We start from the raw sequence: 12,538 nt of genomic DNA, 5'->3' as shown, positions 1-12,538 counted from the left end.
ACTATAAAATATATATTTCCTTTGGAATGAAAAGCATGACAAGTGAAGTAACGTCACTAACAACGGTTCCACTTGGAAACATCCTTCATTTTAAAAAAATTCAATGTAATACTTTTGTTTTAAAGGATTTTAATATAATAATAAAAACTTAATCTCTCTAACTCACTACATCATAAAATTTACTAAAAATGAATCTTATCAATAATTTCATATTATTAAATTTCAAAAACACTCGTTTTTATACAATTTATTGTATATGATCCATAAAAAGTATAGAGAGAGCATTTTCATAGCTGTTTTTATTTTTTATTTTTACAAACACTTAAAAAATTTATTTTACAATAGAGAGACCTATTTAATCTATGGGATATAAATTTTGTTTGATAATTAAGTTTAGAAAGATAGAAAGCAGAGTAATAAGAGAATGCATGTTGGAATTTTATTATGGACAAAATACTAACAACATTTATTACAAAAATTAACTATGCAAAAAAATAGTGTATATTTGACTTGATGTTAAAAAGACCTAAGATTATGATGCTCTTAGTTACTACCAGTACTAGTTATTAGTCTAAAGAGCCGGCTGAAAAAAAAATTTGGAAAAGACTGGGAAGTGAGTTATTTGAATTATATTATCTTAAAAAATTGAATTAGCGTTTCTATGTCTGAATAGTTACGCATATCGAAGACCCAAGTTAGTGGTCCAATGTAAATATAGCAGTGAGAGTCTGTTTGGGTTTGGGAGTCACAAAGTATATGAATATGGGGTCCTTATTCGTGTATTAGTATATATATAAGTCAGCCACGATCAACAATCTAGAAGTTTTAAAGGATTATTTTGGAAGGGACGAATTGAACCTTAGTCTATTCACATCTACATTTCCAGCCAAATTGAATTAGCTGCTGGTGATTTTCTCCGCAGGATAATTATTAAAGATTATGGGTCAATATTTGTTGCCTCCACGATGTTGTTGGATCAAATCTTGAGTAAGAAGATGATGAAATTGATGATGATGAAAGTTGCACAAATAAATTCCAAAGCGTGTGTATCACACTAAGCTTTAGGTTCGATTCGCCCCCACCAATCTATATATATTGGATGCAAACGGGTTAACCGACGAATCCCTTCAGGATACTTTGGAATCCTTGAAGTGAATTGCACATTCACATCAAACCTATCGATCAATGATATTTTATGAAATAAAGTTCATTCGTTTACTCTCGTGCACTAGAGAAAAGAAGAAATGACTCAGAAATAATCTTGACTTATGTAACATGAATTTTGTCTTGTTTATCTTGTGTTTTTTCTGCCTCTAAAATATCTCTATTTATAGAGATACTCATAACAGTTGGTGAAAGAAAACAACTCTAGAGAAAGATTGTAACTTTTGATAACTTTATAGATGCACTGGTTTGAATTAAACTCAATCATTGCAACCACTTGACCAAGTAATACATTAAGTTATTTAATTTTGCTACATTAATATAGCTTAGAAAATTTTAAATATATTTTAGAAATTTTTCTCACAGATGTTTCCTAATCGAGATATATGAGACTGAAATTTTGGTTTTTGGTTCTAATACCCACTACTTTCCATACCCACTACTTACCATCGAGAAGTCTCGTTCACATAGTAACACTGGACCAAATTTTATAGTATATTATATGAAGTTTTGAAATCATATTTATACTTAAAGCTTAAAATAATAATTTTATGTGTCATCTCATATATATATAGATTATTATTAAATTTCATATTATTTGAGCAAATAAAGTTTTAGATTTTGTCTAATGCAAATTTTTCTGAATTGGCCAAAGGTTTGGTCCGTTTTTAACATCAATGGATCAAATACATTGAATTTTTTCATAAATGTATTTTTTCTTGAGTGCTCTTTGTTTAATGTATAACCTTCAAATTTTGAATGTTAATTTTGAGATAAACCCGAAAAGTGTGATACACAATTTCATAAAAATAAAAAAATTTCTTTACATTTAAATGTTATTATTTTTTATTATAGACAATTTTTCATTCTATTTTGTAAAGACACAACTTTTCGTTCTATTTATTAGATAATATTATTATATATTAGTAGTAAGGGTATTTTAGATATTTTCTATTTTTCTCTATATATACTCATTGTAACCCTATTAACTTCAGTTTTGGTTTATTATATGATATGAAACCCTAGAGTGGTTGTTTTCTCTTCTTCCTCTTTCTTCCTCTTTTCATTGTTAACATGGTATCAAAGAGCTTTGGTTGATTTTGGGATCAACCGTAGAGAAGAGAGAGACTATTTTGATAGGAAAGACAACCACCAAAAGAGAAAAGAGAAGAGTAACCCTATTCCCGATTTTGTTAAATCAGTCTCAGAAAAACATCGATTGCGCATTCGTTAACCGTTGGATCGGGCTGATTTTTGGACAGCCGGTTCGCAACATATAGGTCTTCGCCTTCAACGGTCGGATCGACGAAAAAACGTCTGGAGAGGGAGAAATCGTGCTCGCACAGCACCAGGTTATCCTTAATTTATTTTCTCTCAGTGATTGTGTTTGTCGTATTTTTCTGTCATTATTTGTTATGGCTGGTGTTAAGGATGATTCTCTTCAAGCTGTTAGTGTTCACCTCAATGGACAAAATTACTTTTATTGGAGTTATGTGATGAAAAGAATTTTGATTGGAAAAGATATGTGGGGTTTTGTTGATGGAACTTCTGTTAAGCCTACGGATAAAAAGGATGAAACTCAATATGCAAAAGATCTGAAAACATGGAATGTTAGCAATTCAAAAATTATTACTTGGATTAATAATTCTGTTGAGTTGTCTATATGAGTACAACTAGCAAAATATGATACTGCTAAAGAGATTTGGGATCACTTGAAACGTTTGTATGTTCAGTCTAACTTTGCAAAACGTTATCAGTTAGAAAGTGGTATTAGAGCCCTTAAGCATAGCAGTATGACCATTCAGGAATTCTATTCGGCAATGACTAATCTGTGGGATCAATTGGCTCTTATGGAATCACCTGAGTTGAAAGCTGTCAAAGCATACATTGATCAAAGAGAGGAGCAACGTCTGGTTTGGCCTGTCTCAATCAGCCTCCCGGAATGTGGATCCTGCACACAACAAGAAGTGGAAGAAAACATAACCGAATAACCGAAATCACATATTTGACTAATAGAAGCCTATATCCATTAGAAACCAAACCAGATGTTGCTCCTCTCTTTGATCAATGTATGCTTTGACAGCTTTCAACTCAGGTGATTCCATAAGAGCCAATTGATCCCACAGATTAGTCATTGCCGAATAGAATTCCTGAATGGTCATACTGCTCTGCTTAAGGGCTCTAATATCACTTTCTAACTGATAACGTTTTGCAAAGTTAGACTGAACATACAAACGTTTCAAGTGATCCCAAATCTCTTTAGCAGTATCATATTTTGCTAGTTGTACTCCTATAGACAACTCAACAGAATTATTAATCCAAGTAATAATTTTTGAATTACTAACATTCCATGTTTTCAGATCTTTTGCATATTGAGTTTCATCCTTTTTATCTGTAGGCTTAACAGAAGTTCCATCAACAAAACCCCACATATCTTTTCCAATCAAAAAATTTTTCATCACATAACTCCAATAAGAGTAATTTTGTCCATTGAGGTGAACACTAACAGCTTGAAGAGAATCATCCTTAACACCAGCCATAACAAATAATGACAGAAAAATACGACAAACACAATCACTGAGAGAAAATAAATTAAGAATAACCTGGTGCTGTGCGAGCACGATTTCTCCCTCTCCAGACGTCGTTTCGTCGATCCGACCGTTGAAGACGAAGACCTATATGTTGCGAACCTGCTGTCCAAAAATCAGCCCGATCCAATGGTTAACGAATGCGCAATCGATGTTTTTCTGAGACTGATTTAACAAAATCGGGAATAGGGTTACTCTTCTCTTTTCTCTTTTGGTGGTTCCTATCTGTTGATTTTGATATGGTTGTTGCTCCTTGGTTTGTTTGGATTTGGTTTCGTGGTGCTACTTCTTTGGTTGTTCCTATCTGTTGATTTTGATATGGTTGTTTCGTGGTGCTACTTCTTTGGTTGTTCCTATCTGTTGATTTTAATATGGTTGTTGATCCTCCTCGTTACCCCTCTCGTCATCATCTTCATCATAGAATCATTACTCTACCGTTTGTCTCTTCTTCTTTACAGATTGTTGATTTGTTCACAAAGATGCATTCCATTAAACATTTTTGTTTTTTTTAGTTGACAAACTCTCGATGCTCCATGTTAATGCATCGTGAGTTTGAGGGGAGATATTAGATAATATTATTATATATTAGTAGTAAGGGTATTTTAGATATTTTCTATTTTCCTCTATATATACTCATTGTAACCCAATTAACTTCAGTTTTGGTTTATTATATGATATGAAACCCTAGAGTGATTGTTTTCTCTTCTTCCTCTTTCTTCCTCTTTTCATTGTTAACACTATTCATGTTGTTAGGGACAAGCAAATGAAGACTCATACTTTAACAAAAATAAACTCATTCATTTAAAGCTAATTTTTATATTTTTATTGATTTTACGACATGCATCGAGGGATCGATTTAGGGAATAGTGGCGTGAGCCTCGACCCCTTCCTCTCTTGAATATTATTTATATACATATAATGTAATATTTGGTTTTTTTATTTATTTAAAAAATTTACTTCTTCAATATCAAATGAGCAACATATTTACAAAAATAATGTCTCTAAATAAATTTCAATATTAATATTCAATGTGATATTAATTATTTTATTTTCAATTATACTATCTAATTATTTTATTTTATTTTAATTATACTCTTTAATTAATTCGTGTGTAAAATAAATAATTGTGTCATTTATTGTGAGACTAACAAAATAATATATATATATATATATATATATATATATGTGTGTGTGTGTATATATGTATATATAATAACTTTTTTCAAATCGACCTCCATTTAATAGTTTTCTAAATCTATCTCTATATGCATCCATTAAATTATAAAAATGTGATGCTATAAACTTCTTTTATAATAAAATATCCATTACATTATAGTGTCCACTGTCAAGCCTATATCCAAACATAGAGATTGTTCACAGAAATAGAAATAGACAGAACGAAGAACAAAAATATAAAAAATAAATAGACAAAAGAACGAGATATATACAAGACATTTTTTGGGCTTGGATGGAATAGCAAGAAAGAAAAACATGAAACTATATGAGCGAAAAGTATGGGCCTTAGGCCCGTATAGATACAAATGTATCAACTTATTGGTGGTGAGCTTCTTCTCTTCCATGTTATCTAAAAAGCTCTAATTTGGTTAAAAAAAATGTTTGAATCGATAAATTTAAACGCGTATTTGAGAACACACATAGACAAAAGAAAAAACCACCCTTCTATCGTTGTGTTTGAGCCAAGTGATCTTGACAAAAAAGAAAGGCTCATAATGCATTAATGTGCTTTTGTTGTGCCATCTTTTTTCTTCTAAAGAATTAGTTTGAAGGAAATGGAATTCGAATTTCTTAAATAATGTTCATATTTGAGTCTTGGGGATGAAAAATATGTATGTAGTTGGGAGAATAAACTTCACTAAATGTGACTTATCAAGTTATCCAACAGAGACTATTCATTAACAAATTGATAAAATATTTCACACCAATAATATTGTTACAATAAAGAAAATATAATAAATACTACATTTGTTAATAAAAATAGAACATTCCTCGAGTTTTATTTTATTCTTTTTTTATAATTGTTCAAATACATTAATTATTAATTTATCTTTAATTATGTTGTATTTTTTTTTTACAATCATTAATAAATATTTCATCTAATCACCATTATAAACAAAAAAATAATATCAAATCTTAAAGTTAGTTATTTTTAACTTATTTAATGTTAGTATTTTTAACATACTTTTATTTTAATCTAACAAATTAACTACATTTAATTAATCTTTCTAATAACCATAAAATTAATTATTTTGCATAATGATGTTATCGAATAAAGTACTACAATAATCTCCAAATGATTAATATATTTAGTATTGCAATAAACTTTTATAATTTCCGTGATTTAGTTAAAAGAGTTAAGAAAACAAAAAATTGCAAAGTACATAAGCTCGAAAAATGATAAGCAAAGTAAATTAATATGAAATTAAATTGTGCTTTGCTATTTACAGTAATGTGCCAAACAAATTGCTATCAAATATACCAATTTGATACTAATGAAATCATGAACACACCCTTGTACGAAAGGTTATTAATGGGGTCATAAGAGCACGCGTATTCAAACGATGAACCTACAGTCATTGATCTTGTCCCACAACATTAATTCGTATAAGACTCCAACAATAAACACGGCATATCTCCGTCACATATGACGACACCACCAACACAAGATATTCGAGTTTAATAACTATACTTAAATAAATTTTTATATTTCTCTACTGAAGTTATTAAATTTACAAAATAAAAAATTAATTTTTCAACGATATAAATAAATTTAGTACTTTAGTCAATAAACATCTGTTAAAAATTAACAAAAAATTATACATTTTGACTTCAAAAAATATACACTTCTACTTCTATACAAGCATTTAATAATTGTGGTGCAAAATTTGAGAAAAATTACTAAATTGATTTTTATTTTTATTCATTTAAGAGACTAAATTGTAGTATTTCGAAAATTTAAACCACTTAATTGATCTATGAGACTAAAATGCTCATTTACTCTTTTACTCAATTGTTTATTTTAGCACATTACTTTTGGACATTACGAAACCATTTCGCTGTACATGTAGTAAAATTTTAATATGTTGAATAGTTCATTATTTTCCTAAGAAAAAAAAAACTTCCTTGCACCAAAAAAAAATCATTATTGTATTGTTTTACCTTTCTAAAAAGTTGGGCTTTTGGAATAATAAACTTCATGTAGTTGCTTACGAAATTTACAGGAACAAAAATATATTATTATAATAAATAAAATATATATGGGCAATTGGGCATCCTAAAATCCTAGTTGAAGGCCACACATACAAACCTAAATCCTACATAAAATATATCCTTCTTTCATTCCTTATATGGAATATAGAGGTGACCCCTCAAAAAACAGATATTACATAATTAAGGACAAAATCATGACCTTTCATTTGTTTACCCCATGTGTGAACTTTAAACTACTCTTGTTAATTGTTATTATCACTCTTTAGTTACCTTCTCATCCTTCCTTCTATCTCCAAATAAGCTGTCAATGTCATATTGAGTACACCTCCAATTTGGGCAGACATAAAAATCCATTTCTCAAAAGATGCAATTTTTTTCCTCAAAAAGATTAATTTTTTTATATAAATAATTCATTGATTATAATTTATCTTGGATTTATTTTATTACTGCTTAGCAATAGGTGATGGTGAAACATTGTTCCCTATTGAAGCTGGTGACCAAAAATCAGCACCATTACTACTTGCCACGTGTAAGGTGCATCCTACAGGGATCAAACACAAACCCCTGCTCCTCAAATCCTTGTTCACTTCTTCTCCATTGTTATCTCCGTCCCCCTGAAATAACGCATACACAATTAAAATCTTATGTCATCAAGAGTTACCTTAAATGGCAAAACTGTCACAATAAGAGTGAGCTGAGTGTGAACATAATCAGGAAGGCAATGTTCAGTATTGTCCCCATCATGTGGGGCCCTCCTTTCAACTTACTCTCTGATCACGAAAAAGTCTCCACACAAAACTTAGACACATCATTTAATACACAAAAAATTGGAACAAAAATTAACTCATGTATATTTTTTGTGTCTAAATATTTTTTATTTTAAATTGGGACCACTTAAATATTTAACATATGATTACAAGTTTGCTAGGTGTATCTTTTTATGAGATCACTAGGTGAATATTTTGTTTGTTATAATTCTTGTCCCATTTTAAAATTCACAAATTTGGTCCTTCAATTTTCAAAGTATTTGATATTTTCCCCACATAGCATTTTAGTTTGATTTTTGATGAATTGGTGTGTGAGATAACTATGTGACATCTAAGGTGATGGTGATTTTGCACGAGCCAAATTGTGAAAATTTAGCCTCAAAGTGTTTAGTTGGGAAAAAAGGTCAATCATTTTAAAATAAAAAAAAAAAGGAACTAAAATTTGTAAATGCGTAAATAGAGGACTAAAATCACATAGTCATCTCACTTGCCACATTGTCAAAATTTAATCTCAAAGTGTTTAGTTGGGAAAAAAGTCAATCATTTTAAAAAAGAGGGACTAAAACATGCATAAATATAGGACTAAAATCATGAATGTGACAAAAGCTTAAATAAATAGCACGGAATATTGCGAGACAAAATTGTCCGGTGACTTAAGAGAGTTGGAGTGAGAAAAGATCACCAGTTCAATTTTTTCTTATAATAAAATTAACAATTAATTAATTATGATTCATTATTTTTTATAAAAAAAAATAGTACTGAATACTATGATTAACAACATAGAAAAATGAAGAGTTAGAGATTTATGATGAGAGATGAGACTCACATGCTGATGTTGAAATTGAAGGTGTTGTGAAGGTTGCAGGTATGGAGAGCAGAGAACCTGAACTTGATCATGTAAGAATCTTATATAACCAGTTGCCTCGTGAAGCACCGAAGCTGTATCAGTCTGCAGCACATGCACTTTCAATTTTCAATTTTCAATTTTCAATTTTCAATTTTCAAAATCCAAATAAATTCAATCTACCAGAAATCACAAATCATAAACTCTCAATTCTAACAAATAATTAAATTAAATATATCATCATCTAATTCACCTTGCCAAATGGAGAAACAAGTTGTTGTAATGCTGCAATTCGTTCCCCAAGCTTCTCCTTTTTCTGCTATTTCAAAATAACAACATAACAATAATAAAGTCATATATATGTTACATTATTTTTTTATTATAGAAAAGGACATGTCATGTTTTTTGACAATAGGGTTGTGTTCAGGAGAGAGAGAGAGACAGACACACACACACACACATGCAACCCAAATCCATAGTTAATTTTGTTCACCTTTGCATGTCCGGTTGAAATGGGGTTCTCTGCTTTGGTCTTCTTAGGACCTCTCTGTCCTTCAACACCTGCCTTGGTACTAATTTCTTGTCCTCCTGACCCATTCCGCTTTTTCTGCAAACACTTCCATAAAAAAATAGAAATTTAGAGAGAGAGAGAGAGAGAGAGAGAAAATCAACAAAAACATGATTCTTCAATTAAAAAAACACAAACATTGGACTTAGTTGTTAATGAATTGAAGGTTGTGTTGGTGTGATTGCATGAAGAAGCAGAAGAAGAATCACTTGAAGTGATGACAGATTTCTGAGGAGGAGTGATGTTGGTTTCAGAAAGCAAAAAGTCGCTTTCATTTGGATGATAGTTACCAAAACAAAGCATTTTAGGTGTGTTGTGAATGGAGAAAAGGGGGGTGGAAAAAGTAGTCTGGTCCACAGTAGTACTGAGACCCAATGCATTTTGTTGATTCTCATCATCATTGTCATCTGCTAATAGTAACTGAGAGAAACTGGTCCCTGTTGTTGGTGTTGTCAAATGGTCCACTTCAACAAGTTGCTCCTTGGACTCCATTAAATTAAAAAGAAAAAAAATTGTGTTTTAAAAGTAGAAATGGGAATGGATTGTGTTGTTGTTGTTGGGTTAATTTGAAAGGTTGAAAAGGAAATGTAGAAGCAATTTGGGGGAGAAAAGGGAAATGAAGAGAGGGTTATTTAAACAAGTGTGAAGTGGCAGTGTGAGTAAGAGACATTTGTAACCACGTTTGTGTCACTGTTCTGTTTGTTTGATTTTTATTATGATTATGATTTTGATTTGATCTTATATAAAACTAAAAATGAAAAAGAGAGAGGCGTTACAAGAATTGGGCTGAATGGGCTGTTGTTTCCAAGGAAAGGCTTCGGTTTTCGGCAATGGTCAAACCCACTTGGCCCGAGAAAACCGTGTTTTCGCTCTCCAATGCACCACCCCATCATCACATCACACATCAACACTACTACAACTAATTTTCTTTAAAGATATAAAATATTTAAGTTAAAATAAATTTTATACAATAAGTACTACAAATATTCTCGATTCAACTTTTATTCTTATACTCACTATTTTTTTTTAGGACTTTACTATTTTACCTGAGATTCATATATACAATATTAAATTTATATTAAATTTACTTAACAAAAAAGAATGGGTGCTAGAATGGGCGTTGAAAATATAATATTTATAGCACTTTTTAATTTTATATTAATAAAATAGAAAAAGATATAAAATAAAGTATTAAAAAAATATAGTATTATTTATCTTATTATGGGTGTTATTTAAAGTTTTTCGTATATAATAATAAATACAATAATAAATAAATAAAATCATTTTATAAAACTATTATTCTTAAATATAAAATATACTCTATATGTTCCTAATTACAAGAAAAAAATTTGTTTCTAAATATAAGTAATCTTTTAAATTATTAGATACATTTGTAATAAATTTTTTCTATTACAGTATTTGTAATTCTTTTTCTAAATATACCATTAATTTATACTATTATTTTATCTTAAAAGATAAAAAAGGATTTTTATTACATAATAAGGATTCTGTATTTTTGTTCTTTTTCTAATCTAGACATCGCGATTTCTTTTTTTCGGTCTCTTTTCTTCTCATTCATATAAGATGAATGATTTAGGATGTTTTTTTTTTATTATGAAATCATCTATCTACATCCTTTTATTTTTTTATCTAAATAATTCATTTTCATATGAACATGTTTCTCTTCCTGTTTTGTTTGTTATCTCATCATTTAAGTGAGACGTTTGATTTTTCAGTCTCATTACGGTGTTCATTTTATTTAGATTGATAAATTAACTTTCATTCAATACAAGCATATTCAATCAATGACTTCAAATTTCTCAACATTGTAAATCTAAAAATATAAGTATTCTGATCACTTTAGTTTTGTCAAAATTGTTGATATTTTATCGTTTTATACTACTAACCTAAATATTTGAGAATTTATTCACATATTTATCTTTTTTAATTTTTGCAACTTTGTATTTGTATTGTTATTGATCAAGATATTCTCCTAATTTAAATTTGAATAAATCAGTACTATTTTTTAGTTAAAAAAACAACCGAAAAATCAAAAGACGGACCCATGAGTGGACTAGTGTATAGACACTAGTGATTTAATAACGATAATAGTTATTATTATCCCATCTCTAAATATATTACCATTTTAAATATATTACGAAAATTAAGAAAAATATATTAAGGTATTAAATTTGTTGATAATTTGTATAAATTTACAAGTTTACTAATGTTTTATTATAATATTTACTACATAATGCAAAACAAGATATAATATAATTAGGGATATTATAAATTATGAAATATTAAACTTACCTTTTTTAAAAATCTATAACAAATATACTCTATAAAAATAAGAAAAAAATCATATATTTTAGGACTGTGGTATTAAAGATTAAAATATAATAAATATATTAAGAACCTACTGTTACAAGTTCTTTACCGCTTCCAATACTTTGTAGTTTTCTTCTGTTGGGTCTGTTGCCTCCCTTTATCACAAAATATAGTTTTGTTAGGTAGACGATTTTATATGCAATATGGGTTAGCAGTACTATGGCTTGTTAGTAGTTATCACTATTTTTTGTGGTGCCGTGCAAAGTATATCATGTCGAGGAACGGATTCAATAGGGGCAGGCAGACAATGCCCCACACAAAACACATACACACATCCATCTCCCAAAACTATATTTTAGTAAGAGATATAAGAATAAAGAAATTGTACATTTTCATGTGTCAAAATAATATTATATAGTATGAGAGTTAGATATGTTGAGAATGAAAATATCTCTACTCAACATATATTGTGTTGCAACTCTCCACTTTGTCTAGTTCTAGCAGTTAGGATTAGGGTTGAAAGATATTTTTAGGTTGAAATTGAATACAATCAATAACTAAGAGTGTTAGTGGTCTAGGCCTTGGGCCAGTCTAAAACGGGAGAATATAGATTTTCTATAATCAGAAATTTATGTATTTAGTGTGTCGTTGATAGTTGAATTAAGATTGAATGATTCAATTTTTAAGTTTAGTATTTTAGTTTTTTTAATAAAAGTCAAAATCTATACGAAAATCTCAATCCAATGGTACTAATTCAATGAATGTGTGTATGGCTTACAACATCAAATCAACGTCCACCAAGCAGCTACATTCATATTAATTAGGGGCGATCATGGATACCGGTAAACTCGCGAACCCGATCTCCAAACCAACCAAACTTGTATTTTGATCAAATATCATTTAAGTTTGAGTTTAATCTAAACCAACCTATTTAAACCCAATAATATTTGATTCGTGTAACAAATTTGATATTTAGAACCAAGCACACCAATGAATTCAACTCATTGACATAATATATATATATATATATATATATATATATATATAT

The 12,538-nt window shown here is 29.4% G+C and overlaps 1 protein-coding gene across 4 annotated transcripts; it reads right to left on the bottom strand.

Moving 5' to 3' along the window:
* Positions 1-6,935: 6,935 nt before the first annotated feature.
* LOC101505015 (transcription factor bHLH113) lies at positions 6,936-9,857 on the bottom strand. Of its 4 annotated transcripts, none has more exons than XM_012714759.3 (5): positions 9,298-9,857; positions 9,085-9,198; positions 8,845-8,910; positions 8,574-8,696; positions 6,936-7,594 (listed from the first exon to the last, which is right to left on the bottom strand). In XM_012714759.3, the coding sequence occupies exons 1-5, from the start codon at positions 9,649-9,651 to the stop codon at positions 7,424-7,426; spliced, it is 828 nt and encodes a 275-aa protein (XP_012570213.1). In that variant the 5' UTR covers positions 9,652-9,857; the 3' UTR covers positions 6,936-7,423. The 4 variants fall into 4 exon arrangements, with proteins under 4 accessions (XP_012570213.1, XP_012570212.1, XP_004496926.1 ...); XM_012714758.3 differs by having other exon boundaries at positions 6,938-7,594; positions 9,085-9,207; XM_004496869.4 differs by having other exon boundaries at positions 6,940-7,594; positions 8,845-8,907.
* Between the last annotated feature and the right edge of the window lie 2,681 nt (positions 9,858-12,538).

This window comes from Cicer arietinum, chromosome 4 (genome assembly GCF_000331145.2).
Source record: "Cicer arietinum cultivar CDC Frontier isolate Library 1 chromosome 4, Cicar.CDCFrontier_v2.0, whole genome shotgun sequence".
NCBI classification, from domain to species: domain Eukaryota; kingdom Viridiplantae; phylum Streptophyta; class Magnoliopsida; order Fabales; family Fabaceae; genus Cicer; species Cicer arietinum.
The sequence above is the reverse complement of the archived record's forward strand: the minus strand, read 5'-3'. Positions and strand labels throughout refer to the sequence as shown.

Coding starts and splice junctions, on each gene's coding strand:
- LOC101505015 (XM_012714758.3), bottom strand. CDS start 9,651: ATGGAGTCCAAGGAGCAACTTGTTGAAGTGGACCATTTGACAACACCA. Junction 9,208..9,297: donor CATTAACAACTAAGTCCAAT/GTTTGTGTTTTT, acceptor TTTTTATGGAAG/TGTTTGCAGAAAAAGCGGAA. Junction 7,595..8,573: donor TTCAATTTCAACATCAGCAT/GTGAGTCTCATC, acceptor GCGTTATTTCAG/GGGGACGGAGATAACAATGG.